At 39.1% G+C, this 25,816-nt stretch overlaps 1 protein-coding gene across 1 annotated transcript; it reads left to right on the forward strand.

Moving 5' to 3' along the window:
* The first annotated feature begins 5,814 nt into the window (after positions 1–5,814).
* On the forward strand, positions 5,815–25,475 carry LOC145397213 (uncharacterized). Its single transcript, XM_080270411.1, has 6 exons — positions 5,815–5,866; positions 21,235–21,330; positions 21,929–22,095; positions 23,346–23,479; positions 23,633–23,668; positions 24,181–25,475. Exons 2-6 carry the CDS (start codon positions 21,280–21,282, stop codon positions 24,183–24,185), a joined length of 393 nt encoding a protein of 130 aa, XP_080126537.1. The 5' UTR covers positions 5,815–5,866; positions 21,235–21,279; the 3' UTR covers positions 24,186–25,475.
* Positions 25,476–25,816: the final 341 nt, after the last annotated feature.

Genomic DNA, 25,816 nt, shown 5'->3' on the forward strand with positions numbered 1-25,816 from the left:
GGGCAGACACAGAAAAAGAATGACAAAGATGAAGGAAGAAGTAGGCAGCACTGCATTAAGTGAGAAAATGATGGTCACCACCACCTACCACCAGGAGTTATGTTTAACAAAGATATGTAGATGAGTGAAACAGCCATAATGAGGGCAGTGGAGAGAGAACAATAGTGAAATATATTTTGACTGCAATGACAAGATAGAAAAAGCAAGTGATACAAATGAGGGATTCACAGTAACTCCATCCACTAATTAAAGAGAAAAAGACTGCTTAGACTGTATAGCTACAAACGCAGAACTGATATAACTGATGGTGGAAAGATATGCGAGTCACGTAGACCTGGTGGGCCAATAAGATAATAGCCTGTGGTAAGTGAATTTTTGTGAGAGAGGAAGTTGAGGAAGCAAGAGACCTGAGTAAATGACAGCAACAAATAGATCCAGTTTCTAGGGAATATGACGTGGGTCATTTCCCCTTTTTTTTTTTTTACCCAACTGACGTAACAGCTCTACCCTACAGGAGTAACACGTTGTAGGTAGCAAAGCCTACATGTCAGAGTTAGGGCATTAAGGCATGGCTAATAAGTGTCAAAATGTATGTATCATTTCATTCAGCACTGTATTGTATGTAATCTCTTTCACTATACTGGTACTTTTCTTTGTAATGGATCTTGGCCACTCATCAGTGATAAAATGATAACGAACATGAGATGACGACCGAGTACCAGATGCTCTCTGTTTGCCCACTACAGTATTGACATTTTTTTATACTTGGTTTAAAACGGGTATCATATATACTCTTTACTTATCATCTTGTGACTTGGAATGTGAGAGCTTCCACTTTTAAGAATGAGATAATTGTAATGAAACTTCAGATGACACTGACAGGACACGTTTTCTTACAAGACATATACGATTTATAAAACCACTGATTGAGCCCGTGCAGGCTTATATCAAAGGGATGATTGGGGTTTATTGCTCACGTATTGCCACTCAGGGATGAGTGAGGCTAGTCACTCTCATCTTTAATGTCAGGACCAACTTGCCTAGCCCCAGGCTCCTACACTCATCATGGGGCAACACAAGATTAGATGATGGATGGATTGATGGATGCTCTAGTAACATTAAGGGAACAACTGTGGACTCAGGCATATACAGTAACGCACACACAAACTGACCTCCAAGTGATACAAAATTTGATTAAAAAGATCCACTGCACAGCAATTAAGTGTAATTGTAAATGGATTGGCATATTATCGAGATAATTTTGTAACAAACCTTAATTTTCAATAATAGGGGATAATAACTCTTCAAACGCAAGTTGCACCCTGAAAGACTTTAGGAACACAACCAGATGAACAAAATGGAATTCTTTTACTTTACTGGATACCAAATTTACTTCACTGTAAAGTTGGGATGTGAAATTATTTCCGTTTTTAAAATGTAATTAATATTTAAATAATATTTTTCCTGCCCTCTAGCATTACTCTCAGCTATCATTATCTTCTTGATTCCTTGTTTTAAAAAATCACCAGTGTCTGACAGCTGAACGTCCTTCGTGTGATTAAATGTGTGCTGAGCCATATAACTTTTAGTACCAAAATAACTTACACGCTGACCATAGTCAAGGTTCATCCTACCAGGGCGAGTCAGCATGTGTTCCCTGAGGTCTTGTTGCCTTGCATATAGTTTTCCACTCCCAGTGCTCCCTAAATTTCTAATTCTACTGTGGGTCAAATGGTGCTCATCAAGGTAGCTCTTACGAAGAAACTCCTGACCACACTCACCACACCTAAAGCCTTTCTGTCCTGAGTAAGTGTCTATTGAGACTACACTTCTTTGTAAACAGTTTCCGACATTCCTCACATCTATAGCTATACTTTAGGGCAGTTTGTTATTAAGTGCTCAAGAGGCTACACATTCATGCAAACAGTTTACCACATTGATTGCAATGGAAGCTTTCTCTCCTGTGTGAGTGTGACTATGCTTGGACATGTCTCTTTTCCTAGCAAACAGTTTCCCACAGTCATCAAACTCGATTCTCTTGACCCCCTGATGAAGTAGTAAGTGCTCATAAAGGTAACTCTTACGAAAGAACTCTTTGCTTCATTCTTCACGAACAACCTCTTCTTTCCTGTGTGAGAGTGTGTGTGTCAAGTAAGGCTACTCTCATGTGAGAATTTTTTTCCACACTGATCACGAGAGAAATTTTCTTTGACTGCTGAATGTGTTACCATGTAGTCAGTGAGAGTGATTCTGCATGGAAATAATCTACCATACTCATAACTCTGGAAGCCATTCAGTGTGAAAAAATGAATGTCCGGTAAGGCTGCTGTTTTTGGTGAAAAGTTTGCCACGCTCACGGGACTTTTAAGATGCTTCACCTTGGCATGAACCTGTAGGTGCTCAACCAGATTGCTCTTGCGAGCAAACCGTCTCCCACATTTATCACATTCAATATTCTGGTCTTCTGTGTGAAGAAGTGCATGCCTGTTAAGAGTCTTTTACTAATGAACTGTTTTCCACAATGATGCCATTCAAATTTCACACACTGAGTTTCTTCACCTTCAGCCATCACAACACTTTACCTTACTGGCTTATATCTTTCATCCCTGAAAAAAAAAAAAAAAAAAAATGATGATCTTGACAGAGAAGGACAATATTAAGAATCTACTTGTTAGTGTCAAGATAATACAATATCACAAATTTATGGTACGGACACACGACACCAGGACTATAATAATACCAATCCTCATGCGAAACTACAGTATAACGTACATACACAGAGTAAATATTTGCTATACAGATTAGGGATACTGGCGGAATAAACATATTACAGTCACGGGCACCAAACAGTCACAGTGATTAAAGCATAAAACAAAGCATTGAAAAAGAGCCTTTCTTCTCATGACAGTGTTTAATAAGGAAACAGCTTGTCACAGCCGTGACATTTTTTGCCTTCTGCTCCTGCTACCTTCCTATTGGAGCCGAGCTTATGGTCTACACCTGAAACAAAGCCTGTCATTAACTCCAATCTTCACACCATAATTATCATACACAATTATCATAACATCCCGTAGTTTCTGTCTACGGGCCTCCACAGTTACCTTCATGTAAAATGACTGACTCTTTCAATGTAACCATTCTTTGTAACTGTAACCATGCTATGAAACAATACCATGTAACCCTATATGTAACCATACATTCAGTAACCCAATATGTAACCATACATTAATAATACTGTATGTTAAACTACCAAACTAGAACTAACAGTATAATAGTATATAAGTTAGCAGTATATCTACCAGTGAGTATCTACGTGACCAAAAGTGCATGCATCAACTGATTTCATAAACTTCACAGCAAGCCTGCCGGCTGCCAGCTCCCTTCACTGCCCTCGCTGGCGGACAGTTGGGGGCTGGTATAGAACGGGTTGGACCTGTGTTTCTCTTCTCCAAATAAACTCCCGTTGTAAATACACCAAGTTCTCTGGATTATTCCTAACTGGTGATTAGAGAGGGGTGAAACATATTGGTGACAGCGGTGAGTCGGATCTCATTCACATCACGTCCATACAGTATATTCTCAATGACAGTCCCTTGGCTACCCCTCTCTTGTGTCGGTGCTCTGTTCCTGCTCCGGTCTACAAACCTACCAGACACCTCCCCGTTCACCTGCCTTGTAGTTGTGTTGCCTACATATTTCTGGGTGAGATCTTCCTACAGTACGTCCCTGACGTTCATCACCCGTAGTCTTGAAAGTGAAGACAGGGGTTACCCTTCCCGCACCCCGCTCTAAATGGAAGCCCACATCTTCAACGTAAATGGTAATCTTGAAAGCGTGAGAGAGCACCCTTTCGTGTTGGGATGTGTGGCAAACAGTTGGTAACACTGATTAGTTTGAAATTTACAATATTGAAAAGAAAATAACAGTTTCTAAGGTTCACATACAATATAATCTCTTAATCTTAGCAATTCTTACGTATTTTATTATTAATGACTGGCATTTGTTCTTGAATACTCTGTATGAGTATGTATACCAAAGCTTCAAAGGGGTTCATGCAGACAGTTATAACTCTACGAATACCCCTTGGCTGGTCAAATCGATTTTGATTATATTTCTGCTTCAGATGCTTTTTTTTGTCATTTTTCCCACTCAGAACCCTGATAACCCAACTGTCCCCGCAAGACACTTGAGAGGGGGGGGGGGTAATTTGAAAACCGATCACGAGCATCGAGAATAAAGCTCAAATTCGTTCAAATCACACCTAAATACACCAGAAAAAATATACTGCCAAGCCAAAACAAAATAGTTTGGACTTGTAAATGTATACCTAATGCAAATATGAGTTTTCGTATTTCAAACTAACTGGCTGTGCACGATTCGTCTGTTTAGGTTGTACTCTGCACTTCTTTACTGGAGGAATCATTTCATGAACTATTCTATAAAAGTATCATGAACAAATTTATAAAAGTTTCATGCACCATATCTAATAAACAGCTTGGTAGAAATACTGAAAAAATATAATCGAAGTGGAAGCAGTTTTCCATCGTTGTTTTCACCTCGTTGTAAATTAACGATCTCCGGAGAAGTGATGAAGTGTTTTAAAACAATAAAAGTATTAAACACTTTTTTTTTTTTTTCTTTACAGGATGTTTCTTTAATTAAATTATAATTCCCATTACACACACCCTCGGGCACTTCAAATTCTACACAGTTTTCTTTGCACAAGGCTACCATAATATGACGAAGGGGCATGCGAAGAGGTGCTATGAGACTCCCCGCAGATTCCAGTACTACGCTGGGGTAATACTCTCCCGTTCACTGGGGAACGCCACGCCTTTCGTGCATTAAGTTAACCAAAAGATATGGATAGGGTAAGGTGAACACCTGTCCACAGTTTAAAACAATGGGCATACGTCTACACCGATCTCCAGCCCCCATCAGTCCTCACCAGCAGCTGGTGTGTGTGTGTGTGTGTGTGTGTGTGTGTGTTCAAAGTGGCGGCGAGTGGTCAGGATGCTAACGTGACGCACGCACAGCTCTCCCAGTGGTTTGCCAGGCGGGCTTTGTAAGTTAACGTTCACACTTTACTGCTGAGGAGGGTGGGACACATTTCAGTCACCAGTAAGGTAATCAAACCTCGCTGCGGATTTGGGATCAGATATGAGATTTGATAAATGAGAGTGAAGGAAAATAAAATCAATACATGCCCCCTAGGGTTAACGTATTTATATTTATTGCTGGATTTTCCTGACAGATTCAGCAACGATTGTCACTACGAATATTCTTTCACGGCATACGGGAAATGAAGATTAGAGAAACTACAACTAACCTATTTATTTCCAAGGACAAAAATTTTAAAAGATATAATAGTGCGTACGGTTATATAAAAACCTTCCCCTTCTTCATTTCACTATATAAAAAGTAAAGGGGTATCCTGCTTTGTTGTGTGTTTTGAAGAATGCCATTATCGTTTTCGTCATAAAAAAAATGAAAAAAAAGAAAATGAAAACCGCCCAATATATTGAGCAAAACAATCATTTACACTTCATTTAAACCATCAGAGTCTTGTCTCCACTGTCTTGTAAACAGCTTTACACTTTTTTGCAATAAACCTATCAAAGTGGGTCAATCTGTTCACCATCACGTTGAAAAAAAGGTCTGACACACCCTTGGTCATGCCCTTCTCCACAAATACACTATCTCATCCGACTTGCGATTTCTGTACGAGAGTGTGAGTCTGAGGAGGGCGCGTCCACTACGTAATATTAGCCAGGGATCCAAGGTGGCTGACACACTTGGTCTAGCCGTCACACCCTGCACGGCCGTCTGCCTCACCCGCCTTTGCCTGACCACCGCACCTCTGCTGGTAAGGCTGAAAGTGTGGCGTCGTGCTGGTGTGGCTGACGGTGTTAGTGTGGTGGTGGTGAGGGTGACAGTTTTAGTGTGGTGCTGATGTGGCTGACGTTGTTAGTGTGGTGCTGGTGTGGCTGGCTGTGTTAGCGTGGTGCTGATGTAGTTTGTCTGTGGAGATGCATGCATAGTCGTCATACATCCCATAATAGATGACAAATACAGAAAAAAAATGGATCAAGAAGTGAGACAATGGAGCAATCATTTATGTAAGAGATTATACCTATTACAGTGTTTTGTGGAGAAAAATGAAGTCCGATTTAGACGCTACCCACACTTGCTGAGCCAACGTGTACACTGAAGAGTAAGAGATTTTTAAAATGGCATGTGTCCTGAGGGTAAACTTGGGAAAACTATGGCCCTCTATTAGTTATTCTTTTTTTATTCATTTCATCTTTAGCCATACATGCTATATATTACACAATTAGTATCCTCTTATATTTACCAATGCAAACTATATCTATTGTAAATGACAGAAATTATGAATTAGAGATTAACAAGGTGTATATCCAAAGCAAATAATAAAGAAACAGATGTTGCAGAAAAGTTCAGCTACAATGTGATAACTTGTAACACGAGTACTAGTAAAAAAAAGGGGGGGGGGATCCTTTGTTTTTAGGCATCTAATATATCTCAGAACAGGCTGTATTTGTGGCAATCAGCGTCATGCTTTACATACTGTAAATGAACGCTAGAAAAGGCTTGTTTATTAAATGCACAAACATTCCACCACTAAAGCTTGCAGTTTATATGTGACGACAAAAATCATAATGCAAGGAGAACGGTTGAAGATTGTGTGTGTGTGTGTGTGTGTGTGTGTGTGTGTGTGTGTGTGTGTGTGTGTGTAGAAAGAGGTTTTAGATAAGAATGGATAATGGGAAGCTGAATTTAGTTGCAGCATCGTGAAATGTTAAGGACAATGTAGAGTACCAATATACGAAATTCTCAGGTAGAATGACGAGCAGTCAAAATGGAAATGATGCAGGGAGAAACTGAAAACAAAAATCTCAGAGAAAAAAACACAGAGATATTCTGATGGTGTAGTGAGAAAGAAAATTAAAGTTTGTAAGCTTAAAAATTAAATCGCATAATGGAATCCACACCCCGATTTTTTTACGGTGATTCAGGTAACGCCTGTGGTTATTAGATATGGTTAGCCTGCATTCCACGATACAAGGTGCAGTCAGCAGCTATACAGGAAGGCCACATATGTTGTATCTTCGTCACGTGCGTTGCATATTAGAGTCGGAAATAGGGATTTTGGATCCCATTTCTAGATTTTGATTTGAACATTAGATCCTATCTCTCACTGTGATGAAGAATTACTTTCATTATTGTTAACTTCGGAGGATTTCATTGAACCCAAATTATCCTTTTCCAACTGAAGTGGATAAAATTAGTCTCTGTTCAACCCTGTCGGGAAACTGGCGCTATGTATTTTATTATTTTTGCCACCAGATAATTTTTGTTCACTTCTCACATTTACACAAAAAAGAAAAACATATTTCGCTTACTTTAAACTTGATATGTGGCTAAGGAGAGACTCTTCAAACTGGCAGAGTCATTTAAAGCCTTTATTTAATCCCATCCTACAGTAGTTAACAGCTCTGGTTTAACATAATAGCCTGACAGTATAATTGATGAGTGAAAAAGTGTCCATTTAAAAAGGTCTCTAAAAAGGAAGAAACTTCTTCCACAAATCAGAATTTATGAAGAGATGGTAATTTTAGGCCAAGTTAGAGTAAAAATAGCATGGAATCGATCTGTTTGGCTATATATTGCGGTAGGATACTCAGTACAGTCTTCGATGCCACAGACCTAGCATAGGCGGTTTTCATTCTTTACTCAGTTAGAAAATAAAAATTTTCTTCTAACATGATTGTTAAGAAGTAGGATTGGAAAAAGTGCACAGATAAGAGATGAAGAAAGCACAGAAACAAGGGAGCATTCAGGATGGGAAATTTGAAGACCTCTACCGAGTAATACATTCCACCAGCCAGAAGTTTATAGGGAACGTATTAACAAAGAAGATATCAAGTCGCTCTATTTTCAAAACACTCCTCTGAACTAAATGCAGTCCCCTGGATGTAGCATGAATAAAACTGATCACCGTATTAGAGGTGTCAATGATTTTCTGCCATATTCAGACGATTTTTTTAATGGCAGAAAATTATATATATATATATATATATATATATATATATATATATATATATATATATATATATATATATATATATATATATATATATACTATAGAGCCAGCGAAGGAGAATCAAGATGATTTTGCAATTCAGATTTATTCCAGGTGACTAGTTTCGGGATGCATATCCCATCTTCAGACCTAAAAGCATTTAAAACACATATTGCTAATTAGATCTAATTTGCAATATGTGTTTTAAATCGGGATAGCTGTGAGAACAACAACAGTTAAAATGGGGTGGAGAAAGTTAAGTAAAATTTGTAAGAAAAATAACTATAAAAACAACAGTGTAATCATGCATGTGTAATTTGATCAACAATGATACACCGGGAATGATTACTTCTGTAGAATGTTTACTGCTATACTCATTTTACCGCAACTTGCTCCAGTTTTTAGTAGTTTTGCAGCATAAATCACGTTGCTTAATGGCTGAATAAGACAATGCTACGGCTCAACACCCATTTCTTGGCACTTCTTCGTGACTAGCATCCTATTCTAATGTTAATCGGCATTCATCATGGAGAGATGGCAATTTTAGACCAAATTAGAATTTAAAAAAGAAAGTTAGTTTATGCCGACCCAAACAAAAGACATTCATTTACTTCACGCTCGCCTCGTGAAAATTGCATGAAATTTAGTTATTCGAATACTCACTGACTGTCTTTTCGTCAATGTTGTCTACAAAACTTTTTAATTCAAATATTCACTGACTGTCTTCTTGAACGATTCATGTTGTCCACCAAACCTGTTAATTCGAATATTCACTGGCTGTCTCTTGGAATGAATCACATTGTCAATGAATTACGAAATGCAACACCGTGAGAAAACAGCGACACAGGAAATATCAGGCTAAGGACATGCCACAGATACCACGACACCCACTGATAATTGTATAAGGTATTAGTAAAGCCCGTGGAAACTGGGGAAGGGAAGGTGTGGCAACGGGAAGTGTGGGTGGCTATTCTGGATGGCACTGGAAATTGTCAGCGCCTCTCCTTAAGCTATTTATTTAACACTTTGCACATTAGTATGTTAAAACAATAAAAATGTATGCAAGGGAATGTCAAGGTGTAGAATCGAAAATAAATAGCTAAGGAAGAGGAGCATCGAGATTCTTACTTCACCTGGTCGTATTCTAGACGGCCCTGAAAGCTTCGTAGGCTCGTCACGGTTGTTCCTTAGTGACTTATTTAATTACATCTTTTCATCCTGTTATATAAAAAGTGATCCATAAACTATTAGCACTCAAAACAATATAGGCAACATTTAAAGAAACCTCTTAAGGAAAAAAAAAAAAAAGGTTAAGAAATAATATCGCAGTTTCCCATACGGCAGTGTTAAGGGCGGTATTTCAGGTGGCACAGGAGGCTTCGTTGCTTCTTTTCCTTAGCTATTTATTTTGCATAGTACATATTATCTCATTTATTTTTTTACATCGTTTTAATACTGACATAGTTTCCATCAGTAAAACACAAGACAGCTGTTAAGGTGTGATGTGCAAAATTAATCGCTAAGGAAGAGGCGTTTAGAAATTTCCTAGGCCAGGTAGATGTGCTGCTCTAAGAGGTGTGGCAATGTGTGATGAGATTGAGTATAGTGTGATGTTTGTGATGAGGCGCTGTGTGTGTGTGTGTGTGTGTGTGTGTGTGTGTGTGTGTGTGTGTGTGTGTGTGTGTGTGTGTGTTGTGTTTTACTGATGGAAACTATACAGTCGTAGTCATAAATAATCACCTATCTTTCTGTACCCCGCGCCTCAGACTGGCTGCTGTATGCGCGGCAAGTCACACGGGAGGGGCTGAGAAGGAGGGGTCAGTTAAAGAAGGAAAGAGGGTTGGGGGGACGAGTGATGGTGCGGGGGTGGGGTGAGAGAGAGGAGGGAGAATGAAATGCGATGTGGTGTTTATATTATGCGTCTTTTTTTCTTTAATATAGGGCTTGATATACAGGAGTTAATATTCGGTAGATAATGCTTCATCACGCCTTGTATAGCGGTGTCAGATAACAAGGTTTAGATAGGTGGCGATATCGTGGGCTGGCTCGTGATAGAAATATACTGACATGATAGATTAATCATTAGTAAGGAACCAGATACTCCTATTTACCCGTGTATTTTGACTTTGGACGCAGAATGGAATCTGGATGGCTTTGACTTCCATAATGTTTGTGTAAGAAACGTCCTCTGCCCTTATACGTAATTAATTTTTGGATCTACATATCATATGCAACCTTTGACATGGCTGTGTCCACAGTGAATACGATCATCATCTCGGTATACACTCCCTCTATACAGTCACCATCATGTCAACTATTTTATTGCATCTCTATATGAAGAGGCTATTACAAATAATTTTGCATAAAGGTAAATACATTTGATGTATATCTATCTATCCATCTCTGTCTCTCTGTCTGTCTGTCTGTCTGTCTGTCTGTCTGTCTCTCTCTCTCTCTCTCTCTCTCTCTCTATATATATATATATATATATATATATATATATATATACATACATATATATATATATATATATATATATACATATATATATATATATATATATAAAGAAGATGCATAAAGTAAGGCAAACAAACGGGGTAAAAAATAGTTTAAAAATTTTAAACTATTCGCCCAAACTGTGCATATAAGGATGACTAGAGTGCTACATACTGATATATTTACCACTGAAACACAAAAGGTTCATATCGAAGCATTGTCAAGGGAGTAGAACTGTCTCTCTCTCTCTCTCTCATAAAGATACCGAACTCAGCTGCACTGAGTATCCTTGCCGTGGTTATTATGGCTCAGGCTCGGCAACATGACAAAGTTGATCTCCGGGGGCAAATAGTTGGACTGAAGCGTTTGGGACTGAAGCGTTTGCGAAACGAAATGTGTGGGAGATGGTGGTCGAAAGAGACGTGTATGATACTGTTTATTCCATAATTAGTTGTTCGAACTACACGCAATTAGAGAGGTGCCAGAAGTGCAGTAACCCCCAGCTAGCTGTGAGCGAGAGTATGGAGGGTACTAGGTGGGGTTATGGGGTGCGAGAGAGAAGTGGGGAGTTTGGGTGGGAGTATGGAACTATCAGGAAAGGAGTAGGAGAGGATAGCTCTCCACCGTGCAGTGGTACAAACACCTTAGGCCATGGAAAAGGAAACGAACTTATTCCGACGTCTGTACGTATTTGACTCGGGGAACATACTCATACTCGTATATCATTTTCGTGAACACAGACAAGCGTTGGGTTACATAAATTTCAAACCAGTTAATTCATTTATTCATTCATATATTCATTAAGACAGTAATCAGAACAAATGTAGGTAAAAAGAGGAAAGACAGGAACAGGATTAACGTAGGTGGGGAGAAAGCACGTGGGAGGCGGACATTAATAAAATAACCTACGTCACTGACAAGAAACACTTGCACACATCCCACCGCCTTGGATGGTTACCTCACGCCATCAGATACCCGTCACGTCATTGTCATCTCGTCACCTTAAAGGACGCCTCTAACATCGTCATCATCATCAACGACAGAAAATAGATAGATAGATAGATCGATAGGCAGATAGACAAGGAGGTTAGCACAAGAACGTGTGTATGTGAAAAATAGTTCCCACACACATATACAGCCACTCATGCCAATCCAAGTGCTTACAGAGGTCAAGTGTTCAGCCCGGCAACTCAGATCAAGGTGTGTAATCTGCCTAAGGAACTAGTTAGCGTCCCGTTATCAAGTTAAGCGCGGTGTTTAATCTTAAGGAGCGGTTATGGCACCTGACGAAACCTGTTAATTACACCTGTTGCTCTCCATAAATTAGTTGAGTCACTCCTGGAGCAATGACGTTTGGGGAGTTAAGGCAGATGTAGGGAAGGGATGATGTAGAGAGAGAGAGGGGGGGGGGGATAAAATCAAGAGAGAGAGAAAATGGAAGGAAGAAGGAAGGGAAATATTACAAAAAACAGGAGAGAGGAGAAAAGAAGGACAGAGGAAACGTCCGTGAGAAAGAGACGGCATCAACCTTGCCACCTCACACGCAAAGGTAAATTCTTGTTTCAGCTGTGGATATACAAAAAATATTTCCAAATCAGCTTATTACGTTAGACAGGGACGATTAAGAGATATATCTAATGAGGCATCATTTTTTTTTACCGTACATTGCAACACGGACGGCAGGCAATAAATTTTCCACTACGCTAACCAGCCTTTACCCAATGTTAATTGCCGAAACCGATATTTAGATATTTTTCTTGAGACCCAGGTATAAGTGGTTCATTTTCACTAATTAGTTGCACTTATTTCCGTCTAATGGCGATGGTAGTTGCTGATAGTGACTTTTTTATAGGTTCTAATGAGAGCTAAATATGTGTGGGATTGTTAGGCAGGGGTGATTAAGAGATACATCTAATGAGGCATCAAATGTCTTACCGTACACGGCCACACGGACGGCAGGCAACAAATTATCCACTACTCTCACCGATTTTTAGATGTTTTTCATGAGATCCAGATAGGAGTAGTCTATATTCGCTAATTAGTTCCACTTATCGCATCATAAGGCGATGCTAGTTGCTGATAGTGATTTTTTTATTGCTTCTAATGAGAGCTAAATATGTGTTGGATTTTTCTCACGATAAGTTAACTGCTGTCTTTGAGTCTTTATATTTGAAAGATTAACGTTCAGCCAAATTTTTGTTCCTTTTTTATAATCTAATAAGCTAAAATATAAGTGGTATCCCATCACGATAAGTTAACTGCTCAGTGAATTTGCGTGGTGGACAAATTAACGTTCAATCTGCGTTTATTGATAAGGTTATTACTGTCAGTGAATATACGTGCTTGAAAAATAAACTTTCAGCCAAAATTTATAAATACTGATTTTGGGTTTGATATGAAAAGGAAACCTCCGAGTCTGAAATGAAAAACTGTATAATTCAGAGTTTTGGCGGTCCGATATAAGCAAGTCTGAGGCGGATGGAAGCTCACTTGCCAGGTAGAACGATATCAACTTTGCTCATCCACACAGGTGAGAGTTGAGTGTATCCTTGCTTTTATAGGTCTGTTTTCACCTGATGAAACAGGGCCAAGCAGTTTATTTATATATATTATATATATATATATATATATATATATATATATATATATATATATATATATATATATATATTTTTGGGGGGGGGGCTGCTCTGGGTTGTCTTACATTTTTTTAGACTTGATCTGTGATCGATGTTAGGGATTCCAGTATGGTAAATAGTGTTAGTTTCGATCCTTTACAGAGTGTAAGCATAAGGACATGAAGAGGGAGAAAAGTTATTTTTTTAAGGATTAAATACTGTATCTTATGCAGTTCGGGGAAAAAAAGACTTCTATAGAGAAAAGTTTTGCAATATGGCTGTGTGGCATTCAAGTCATGAGCACAACCAGATGCCCATGTAGCACAAGGGAAGGCATGGAGAGGTGGCACAATAGACACAACTTCATATGAACATTTGCCATAAAAAATCTGTTAACTAATGCAAGGGAGGCAACATTCATTCTTACTTGTAGGGGAAGTAGTTATTGATAATAACAGGGTTAATAACAATTCCAACAGCTTTGTTCTGAATTTTGTCTAGTTGTTTTAACCCCTTAATCACGGGGCGTCGCTTTTGTGATTCTGTGTTATTTTGAATTCACCCGGGCTTCCAAGTGGGGGCTTGTATCATCTATCAGTACTGCCAATGTCCAACACTAGTCAGCACTCCTAATCTCATCTGTACTCCCCTCCATTGTTGACAATTTAGCCATTTCTCCCCGTTCTTGAATCCCCTCCCTACCCCACCTCCATTACCCTATCCTCTCGCCTGCCCGGCCGTGCTATGCTAAGTAAATCTTCCCTGGAATTTTTCACTGATTTCATCCATTGAAATAAGCCCTATGCCCTATTCTTATACTAAATAATATATACAAGAAAGAAATAAGGTAAGTGAGAGTGCCATACACCTGGAATTGGCTAATTATCACCTGACAACACCTCACGTGCACTCGTTCACTAATTTTCGCTGGTTTTTCTCCCTTGAAATATGCCGTATAATCTATTTTCGTAATAAATATACATGTAAGGAGGGAAGGGAGAAGCCTAAGTGATATTTACATTCACCTGGAACTACCTAATTTATAATGTATTGTCTAGATTTCCTGCCAATCATTTCAGTGCTAGAAAAAGCTGTTTCAAGATCTAACATTGGTAGCTCTGAATATATATCTCCTAAGTAGGCCTCTAATCTATTTTCGTAATAAATATACATGTAAGGAGGGAAGGGAGAAGCCTAAGTGATATTTACATTCACCTGGAACTACCAAATTTATAATGTATTGTCTAGATTTCCTGCCAATCATATCAGTGCTAGACTTAGCTGTTCAAGAACTAATATTGGTAACTCTGAATAACCCCTAAGCAGGCCTCCACGCTGGCCCTCCGTTATCAGTTTACTCTCATCTTCCGAAGCGAGGGTACGTATGTTTCTTCTTGCTGACTTCAAGGCCTTTTTTCACCCCCATGCAAATGGCCCTGTGACCTTTACCCCCTACTAAACCTCGTGTGGAAAGAGGTAAAGGGCTGACAATTGATAAAAGAGTGACTACGATCTTTCTATTGAGTAAAACAGTGCAAGTGGAATTGTAAATAATGTGTAAATAATGTGTAAACAGCAAGTGAAAGTAATGAATGTAAATATACGTGAACAATGGAAAACAGTTTTATAAGTTATTTCAAGTGACAGTGCACAACACAGTGTAAATAAAATAGAAATATAAATAACGTAAATAAAATAGAGAACGTAAATAGAAATGTAAATGAGTAGTATTATAAGAATACGAGTATATACCCTAGGAGTAATGAAAGTGAAAGTTTCACTCTAGCATGTCTGAATGCTATGAGTTATGAGAGTGAAGATGAAAGTGACATTCACTCTCAATGCCAGTATACATGGCGAGAAAGTGAATGCTACGTATTTTACTGAAAGTAACTGAATCCCTACAGTGACAATAAACTAATACTACTGAAGGAAACTTATGGATAAAGACTGTAGATATATATAAGTGTTATATAGTAATAGAAATATAAAGTGTTAGGGGTTTTATGAATAATAAATGACAGAGTACCAAGAGCGAACTAGTGCCAGTGCGACGATCAGACGTGCTCGTAATTTCCATTGCTTTCACAGTGTTTTTTTTTTTGAGTATGGATCCCAAACTACTTGAAAATTGTAGAATAGTGTTTATAGTGTTTGTATCTGGCTGTGGTAATCATATTACGGGTTGTCGGGAAGTGTAAAGTGGAGACTTTGTTACCCAACTTCAGAGGTCTCCACAAGTCCTACAGTAATCAACGAAGGCTCAACAAACATTCCAGGAGAAAGCTGAATGTATGTGCCATAAGCATATATAATTTTATTATTCTAGGACTAATAACTGATTTTTGGCAAATATTTTTTGAGAGTCTGTCGGAGCCCAAATAATCCCGCGGGACACGCAAGTCATTGGTAAACAAGCTCGCGGTGTAGGGGTTAATGGAACCTGTCTACATCCATTCCACAAGGATGAGCAATATTCCAGCTGAGAACACACATGACTCTTATTAACCCACCGTGTGCCAGCAATTTTTAGCCCTATGGGTCACCCCAGTGCCAGCCATTTTTCGACCTTTTTTTTTTGGCTAAAATGATAGATTATGATGTGGAAACAACGAATTTCGCCATTAAAATGCTCACCGAGGCTCAAAATTTTTTTTTTTTTTGAGTCCTGCATACTCATGTACAGGTATAGCCACACTCTCATGCTCACCAGGGTACGTGAGAGAAAGCCGTTTTCTGTGTAAGGTATACTCAGGTATTTATGCTGGGAAGGTATAGCAATGTTCAGTACAGTTTTCTGATTACATATTACTTCAGCATCTATCACAATTTGCATGTCTTTCTCACTGTGAATGCATTATCTTACACTTACTTGAAGATGGGTACAACCTGACTTCATTACATACAGTCCTGGCACTTACAAGAAGGTATTTACAACTTGACTCCACTATATAGTCCTTACACTTACAAGAAAATAACTACAACTTACACTTACATGAAAATAGTTACAAAATGCCTTCAGTATATACAGCACTGGGTGAGGCACACAGGTAGAGTGAGCCAGAGCGAGCGTGAGGGGGGGAACGAGTGAGCGTATGGCCTTGACAGCTTCGGGGATGGTAGAGGAACAGTTACCATATATGCCTGCCAATTTTTAGCCGTGAATCTTGAAAAATGCGGTCACAGTGAATTTTTTTATTGTAAACCGTTTTAAAACGGCACTGGCACTGGCCGCGGAATTATGTCCGACTGTTTTAAAACGTCACTGGCACGCGGCAGGTTAATTATACTTAACTGCTCACCAGTGAAGAAGTTATGGACTCTGTACAATAATCCAAGTTTCTTTGAGGCAGTTTCAGCAAGTGATCTGACATGAGAGGTCCAGTGGAGGGCATTGTTGAGTCACCGAGAATTTCAAAGCTTTTGGAAATGGGAATATTAGTAGCACTGAAGGTAATATACAAATCTGGCATTATCTGTCCATAGTAAATTGTATATATTTAGTTTTACTAGCATTAAATGAGACAAGTTTCTTTTGTCCCCATTCACTGATTGTAGATAAGTCTTGATTTATGGAGATGGCTGTACTGAGTTGAAAGTCGGAGATATTAAACTTTGTAAATGGGTGTTTGAGTGTGAATGAACTGCGAAGTGTTGAGTCATCTGCATATGAATGGATTAGATTGTGGGTGACAGGTAAAAGTTCATTAAGATGAGCCAAGAACAGTGTTGATGCCTGTGGCACGCCAGCATTAACTGAGTTGATACTGGAATATACATCACCTACTTTTACTCTTATTTTTCTATCACTGAGATATGAGGAAAGTAGAGGAACAAAAGACATTAGTCCATAGCAAGGGAGTTAGGACAGCAGGGAACGGTGCCACATTCTGTCGAAAGCTTTAGAAATATCAAGGGCTGCTGCATGAGTTTCTCCATGTTGGTCAGTTGACTGATGGATGGTATGTGTCAGGAGATTGAGAATTATCAATAACGGATGTTTCGTAGCAAAATCCACATTGCCTATCACTAATTAAGTTGTTGGATTCAAGATGTATGTGACAGCTACTGGTCTGTAATCAGAGGGGGTCCGAGGAACGTCTTTTCTTTGGATTTGGGTGGATAATGGCTTCTTTCCATGAATTAGGGAATGAAGAAGTATGTATGCATAGTTTGAATAAATTAGCTTGAATAGAGGCAAGTTCTTGGGAACATCTTTTCAAAACAATTGGAGGAATTCCATCTGGTCCTGGAACTTTGTTGGTTGGTAAGTTGTCTACGATGGATTTTACGTATCTTGTCTGTATTTTGAGTGGAATAATTTTGGGAGAGTTAAGATCTACCAGTAGTACTGGGACGTTCTGGCTGACTTCTTCTATGGTAGAAGTTCTGGCAAATGTACTAGCAAATATGTTCGTTTTCCCACGCGGGTCATTTGTAATGTTGCCATCTGAAGATTTTTGTGGGGGAATGAAGAATGACTTGTTAACGTTAATACTGGAGGAACTGAGAGCTGACCAGAATATTCTATTGTCATTAGGGTAGTTAAGTAGTTCTGATGCATGATTTTGAAGAAAGTTTAATTTGGCGAGATTTGTTATAGTTTTTGCATGGTTTCTAACAATTTTAAATTGACAGAGTGATTCATATGTTTTTTTATTTTAAGTAAGAGTTATATGCTAATGACGTTTGGGCCGTTGCTCTGGCGCAGTTGCTATCAAAACCATTTTGGAGAGTTCGATCTTTTAGTGAATTGTTGACTTGATATGAATAAATCCATGCTAGCTAGTATTCAGTCATTAACCCCTACACCGCGGGCTTGTTTACCAATAACTTGCGTGTGCCGCGGGGTTATTTGGGCTCCGACAGACTCTCAAAAAATATTTGCCAAAAATCAGTTATTAGTCCTAGAATAATAAAATTACATATGCTTATGGCACATACCTTCAGCTTTCTCCTGGAATGATTGTTGAGCCTTCGTCGGTTACCGTAGGACTTGTGGAGACCTCTGAAGTAGGGTAACGAAGTCTCCACTTTACACTTCCCGACAACCCGTAATATGATTACCACAGCCAGATACAAACACTATAAACACTATTCTACAATTTTCAAGTAGTTTGGGATCCATACTAAAAAAAAAAAACACTGTGAAAGCAATGGAAATTACGAGCGCGTCTGATCGTCGCACTGGCACTAGTTCGCTCATGGTAGCCTGTCATTTATTATTCATAAAACCCCTCACACTTTATATTTCTATTACTATATAACACTTATATATATCTACAGTCTTTATCCATAAGTTTCCTTCAGTAGTATTAGTTTATTGTCACTGTAGGGATTCAATTTCTTTCAGTAAAATACGTAGCATTCACTTTCTCGTCCTGTATACTGGCATTGAGAGTGAATGTCACTTTCATCTTCACTCTCATAACTCATAGCATTCAGACATGCTAGAGTGAAACTTTCACTTTCATTACTCCTAGGGTATATACTGGTAATCTTATAATACTACTCATTTACATTTCTATTTACGTTCTCTATTTTATTTACGTTATTTACATTTCTATTTTATTTACACTGTGTTGTGCACTGTCACTTGAAATAACTTATAAAACTATTTTCCATTGTTCACGTATATTTACATTCATTACTTTCACTTGCTGTTTACACATTATTTACACATTATTTACAATTCCACTTGCACTGTTTTACTCAATAGAAAGATCATAGTCACTCTTTTATCAATTGTCAGCCCTTTACCTCTTTCCACACGAGGTTTAGTAGGGGGTAAAGGTCACAGAGCCATTTGCATGGGGGTGAAAAAAGGCCTTGAAGTCAGCAAGATGAAACGTACGTCCTCTCACTTCGGAAGATGAGAGTACACTGATAACGCAGGAGCAGCCTAGAGGCCTGCTTTAGGGGTTATTCAGAGTTACCAATATTACTTCTTGAAACAGCTAAGTCTAGCACTGATATGATTGGCAGGAAATCTAGACAATACATTATAAATCTGGTAGTTCCAGGTGAATGTAAATATTCTCCCTTCCCTCCTTACATGTATATTTATTACGAAAATAGATTAGAGGCCTACTTAGGAGATATATAATCAGAGCTACCAATGTTAAATCTTGAAACAGCTTTGTGTAGCACTGATATGATTGGCAGGAAATCTAGACAATACATTATAAATTAGGTAGTTCCAGGTGAATGTAAATATCATTTAGGCTTCTCCCTTCTCTCCTTACATGTATATTTATTACGAAAATAGATTATACGGCATATTTCAAGGGGAAAAACAGCGAAAATTAGCGAACGAGTGCACGTGAGGTGTTGTCAGGTGATAATTAGCCAATTCCAGGTGTATGGCACTCTCACTTACCTGATTTCTTACTTGTATATATTATTTGGTATAAGAATACGACATAGGGCTTATTTCAATGGATGAAATCAGTGAAAAATTCCAGGGAAGATTTACTTAGCGTAGCATGGCCGGGCAGGCGAGAGCATAGGGTAATGGAGGGGGGGTAGGGAGGGGAGTCAAGAACGGGGAGAAATGGCTAAATTGTCAACAATGGATGGGAGTACAGATGAGATTAGGAGTGCTGACTAGTGTTGGACATTGTCAGTACTGATAGATGATACAAGCCCCCACTGGAAAGCCCGGGTGAATTCAAAATAACACAGAATCACAAAAGCGACGCCCCGCGGTATGATCCCTTGCTCCCAAGCGTCACGAAAGTGACGCCCCGCGGTTAAGGGGTTAATGTGCGACTGGGTAGAATTGACATCACTAGAGAAGAAAGACTGCCATGGAATGTCAACAAGATAATTTCTAAATTCATCCCAGTTTGCCCTGTCAAAGTGCCATCAGATTATCCTGATAGGTTCAGAATGGAGAGGTTTGGGGGGGCTAACTAATGAGGCTTTGATGAGATACTGGTCAGAGGATCCACGTGGTGACAGTCCTGCTATCCTATATTGATTTGGATTATTTGTCAGGAGTAGATCCAAGAGATGGGCATTATGATCAGGATTATCTGGAATTCTGGTTAGTTGCTTTACCAACTGCATGAGATTAAACACGTCTGCCAACAGCTCACGCTCTAGACCAGCATCATCCGTCCTGGCAGAATGCAATAACAATTCAACATTATGTATATTAGAATAACCCAAAATGGTAATTTCGGTGCTAAGGGCAAAGTTAAGGTTACTCAACTGTGTGGATATGGGGTCAAATACACTGGGTTCTGAAGAAGCATTAGGAGAGCGATAGACTACACAGATATATTTGGTGATAAAGAGTTTTTTTTTATTGAGTGAGTAATCAAAAATTGTTGAAGTGAAGTTTACAACAGTGTCAACTGCATTTTCACATTTGATATAACAACAGGTTCCACCTTTGTTACGGAAGTTTGTGAGGAGATGATAAACCAGAAAAACTAACTGGGGATATTTCGGTAGATTTGGGGTTCTGTGAGGAACAGGGCCAGAGTGGATATGGACTGTAGGAAAAAATGAACTGAATTATGATCGGTGCTAAGACCACGGATATTGGTGAAAAATAAGGCCGCATCTGCACTTCTTCTCTGACGAGCCTGAATGGAATTTGCAACAGTCACTGCTGGCACAGTCGACTGATGGCGACCGGGAGGACTACCAGCCAGCACTACCCTGCCAGTGGTGGCACTTGGAGGAAGAACAGCCCAATGGAAGGCGACATGGAGGCGATTTGTTTGTGGCCATCCCTCACGAGATTATCTCTGTCTATTGCAAGAAGCCTTGCTTCTGTAAAGAGTGGCCACAAACAAATCGCCTCCTTGTCACCCTGTTCTCCGTCATTTGGCTACCCTCGCTCCAGCTCCCACACCTCTCCCTCATATATCTCTCCACCCCATCCTTCCATCTCCTCCTTGGTCTCCCCCTCCTCTTCTCCCCGTCCATCTCACTCACATACTCATTTAGTCTGTCTGATTCTCCATTCTCTCCACTTATTATGCCACCCTTAAATCATTTCAGAGTTGGTCAAGTCTGAACACCAACAAGGCAGCCCAAACCGCCAAGATGAAAGTGCTTCTCTACCTGACCATCTTGTTGGGAGTATCTCAGGCTGCGGTGAGTCTTACACACACACACACACACACACACACACACACACACACACACACACACACACACACACACACACACACACACACACACAGGCATTACATCATTTGGGCTGTCAAAAGCATCACGCACTACAAACGCTCCCCCTCTTTCCTATTCGTACTTCTCCAGCTTGAGGAAGGGTTCATTCTGCCTACCACTCCCCCTCCAAGGCTATACTCAAGAACTGCGGTGAAATTCTTATGATTTATTAACATGTATAGTGATGTTTTTGTCATTGCTAACGATTCTTGTTCTGTTGAGATAAACTGTATTTAGTTACGTCCTTGATGAATAGATTGAACTCAGACCAACTTCCCTAGTCTGACCTTAGAGATACATTCTAAAATTACTCATATTTATTTATTTTTTTCATTTATTTATTAATTTGTTCATTTCAGAGGTAAACTGAGTCTAGTTACGAGTACGCACCTTGATGAATAGTTTCAACTAAAAAATAAACGCCATAATTTGACATTACATTTGCGTTTTGGAGTTATTAATTAATTTATTTGTTTATTATATTTAATTATTTACTTCGATAACGCCTTTTTTGGTGTCGCAGAATCTTATGACAAAGGAAGAAGCTGATTTCGAGGAGGATGACGACACTCAGCTGGAGCTTGAAGAGAGGCAGGTCGACCCAATAGCGATCCCCATAGACCAGACCATCATAGACCAGACCATCATAGACCCTAACATCATATTTCCACCGTATTGCTACAACAGTCAGTAAGTGACATTAAACTCTTGGTGGCACAGGAAGCTTCGTTGCACATCTTCGTAAGCGATTTATTTGGCATATTAGATATATATTACCATTGTCTTGGATGTTATGACAAAGGGTGAGTGATATTCGGATTTTAGTACATAAGTAGCCTACCACATAAATGTGAGATCGTATGGGACTTCGCTGGTGAAGAACCCTGGCCCATATTCTCGTAGGTTAAGGAAGATCCCTAACACCTCTACCTTAGCGATTTAATTTTCGATAGGGCTGGATAATATCCTTTTGTACATTATTTATGCAGAGTATGGCGATATTGGAAGGATTTATATAACAGAAGAGGACAGTACGGCGAAATGAACGAAAAAAATAAGTCGCTTAGGAAAAGTGTTGGGGAGCTTCCTTACCCGACGAGAATTTGACCCTTGTGTGTGAAATCTTATGCAGCTAAAGTGAAGCCTCATACAGAGCTTCACTTGCACCTTTCATGTGATTATCCTTAGGGTGGGACTGACTGGCTGGGAAAGGGAATGGAAGGGCAGGTAGGGAGGGTAAACGACGGGAAGGCAGGGTAGGGGAGGGAAAGGTATTAGAAGGGCAGGGTAGGGGAGGGAAAGTGTTAGAAGGGCAGGGTAGGGGAGGGCAGAGGAGGAGAGGGCAAGGCGGGGGAGGGCAACGCTTCAGGAGACACTCCCACATCAAAAACGACATCATCAGGTTCAAGGACACAATAATTATTAAATCCACTGAGCCGGACAGCATCGTTTTGCATTTTATTCTCATCATCTCACGATTTCCATCAGCTTATAATGGACTTTTCGAAATAGGAGTTTAGATACAGCATTAATAAATTTCTTCAGTATGAGACGCCTTTCCTAAGAGCAGTAAAATCATCAGTTAGCAGCAAGAATAAACTGAACAGCACATCATTATAGTTGAGGGGGTTCACAGTTTGTCTTTCAACTCAGCTTGGAAGATCTGACTGTGCTGGAGCCACTGGGTAGTGGTATCTTTGTGTCTGACATCCTCCTCCTCAGTTCAGAAAGTCAATACTAAACTGTCTGAAAGTACACACTAACTCTATACGTAAGCAACCCAACATTCGTCTCAACTCGGCGAATCAGAGTATCTAATAGCCAACAGACAATGCTATCTTCATGCCCAATCCCGCCACTTCGAAATGCCCTTAATAAGATGAATAAAAGAACTCATAACTATTCACATAAGTAATCAAACCTTCATCTCAACTCTGCAGGGGTACAGTGTGTGCCTTGCTAGGCGGTGTGTGCTATCCTTCTTTGGTAGCATTTGATCTGACCTGCTTCTATTCGCAAAACTTGTGTGGCTCTGGCTGTGTTTGCCGCTTTTGTCTACAGCTCCTCCCCATAGGTGAGCACTAACTCCTTAGTATCTCTCTCTCTCTCTCTCATACTGTACATAGTTTTTATGTGAGAAGTATACCTACACTTGTTTATATGTGTCTCTGCCTTAAAAATATCATCCTCAATCAGAAAGAAAATATCCTACTTTTTCTTCTTACAGATTGTCCGCCAGGTCAACTGTGTTCTCAAATAGCTGGTAAGAAGTAAGAAATAAGACCCTCCCCTGTCCTAATGTCCAGGTGGCGGTGACTTGTAAGCACAATAATCATCTTTTCTTCTTTACGCTAACAAAGAATTCTCCCACACCAATGTGACTGTTAATATAACTAGAAGACTACATTATTTTCAATCATGCACAGTGTTATTGTTTTTCTGGCCCATGGCACATCTGAAAATGTAAATTCAGTGGACTGCAGGCTTAAAATGCTCTTCGTCATTCCACCATCCACCTTTTGAGAGGGGAATAAGTTAAGGGACATTTGCATAACCAGTATAGCCACATAGTTGTTCTGGATCAGTCACATTAAACAACCACTTCTGTCTGTCTTCAAAAACCCTTTTTTACTACTAGGGTACTCTTCAAAGCTTAATGTAGGGTTCTGGAAAAAAAAAATAATGTCCTCGGGCAGAATGAGTTAAAATCATAATACTAATCCAATGTTAATCTTAGTCATCTTTGGTTTTAAATTGGACAACCTCTGATTACAGAATGACAGCTGTTGTCACTGAAGGCTTGGACACCACGTCACTGGACATCGATACGAACCCAATCACTGAACATGGATAATGGATATGAACCTAATCACTAAACTCAAATAGAGACTTCTGACCTCTTCACAGTTGTACTACTCTTCCACAAAAGCGTAATTGGCACTCCAGGAATTTATGTTAAAATTTTCAAAAAGAAAATTTATCTAATACGGCCATTGTTTACCTTTCATTAGCTGGTTTTTGCATGTATACATCCAGGTACCTATAAGTTTCTGTTGGCAATTTTTATAATTTTATCACAGCTATAATTTTCTTCTAGTATACGCCATATTTAAAAATTCAAACATAAAAAAGCCCATTCACCACAAGTCTGTCTCTCCTATTATTTTTGATGAGCTTTAACCTAAACCAATCCAGAAAGCCATTCAGAACACAAGCTAACTAATTTTCGCTTTAAGAGATTATAGAGCCGCAGCAATAGTTCTAAGTTTCAGCATTTGATGGTATGTCATTCTTACAAACCATTACTAATGTTAAGAAAAAGTACATGTAAAGAAACTAAGGAGGGCAAGGGGCAAAGAGTGGCTTGGTTGAGAACAAAAGAACTAATATCAATCCTGTGTGGATGAAATTAGCGAGATGCACAGGACATAAAGCACACATGAATCACTAGTCAGTATTTACACCCGTTGTAAAAAAAAAAAAAAAAAAAAATTGCTATTTCCATTACAATTTTTTTTTTTTTTTGTCCTACAGCTTCGGTTGGCTATGATGTGAAAGTAAAGCCATAATCATTTAAACCCTCTGTTAAACCAACTCAGTGCAGATCTTGTTGTACCATCACAAGATAAAGTTTGTCTGTTCTTCTGCAACGTGTACTTCACACTTAGATAATGTCCATTACTTTCTTCCCTAGCACATCATAGAAAAAGGAAATCCATGGGCAGAGAAGCAGGCAAGTGTCTTTCAGCTTATTATTGTATTGGCTTTGAGGATTTCCAAACAGCAGAGTAATAGTACTCTTCCTTTTATTTTCCCATCCCTTATATGCTAGTGGATGCTTGTTTAACCTTGTAGCTTTTTGTGAGGTAAATAAGGGAAAAATATACATACCAGCCACTTAAAAGTTCATTTACCCCAAAGTTACTTGGCTTACATCATCTGGCAGTGTCTGACTTTTTTCTTCCCAATTTTCAAATGGTTACATTAGGACTAGCAAGAAATCCTCATAACTGAAATATGTTGACATGGCTGTCAAGCAATAACATTCCCAAATAAAAAGTAAAACATTATCATTTCTTTATTTTTCTTTTCAATGCTAATATGAAATAAAAATTACCTAATACATTCTACTCCTTCAAGCATCTTGCTTCAGCTCATCAAAGTGCTATGCTGTTGTTGTTGGATTCTTTTTTTTTAGCACAGGGTACTTGTAGAAAGTGATAGGAGCACAAAGTGTGTGGAAATGTGTGGTTATTTATATGGATGGTCAAAGTAAACTATGGTAGAGGGAAACGAGGGGATTACGGTTTACTTGGCATGGAAGGCCACGTCTTTCTTTTCATCTTTCCTCTTCTGTCTTTCTTTCCTTCATTCCTTCCTCTTCCTTCTGTCTACGGGTGACTCTACACTG

This window comes from Coenobita brevimanus, chromosome 40, assembly GCF_032717465.1.
Source record: "Coenobita brevimanus isolate Jiangsu-jjx chromosome 40, ASM3271746v2, whole genome shotgun sequence".
Taxonomy (NCBI): domain Eukaryota; kingdom Metazoa; phylum Arthropoda; class Malacostraca; order Decapoda; family Coenobitidae; genus Coenobita; species Coenobita brevimanus.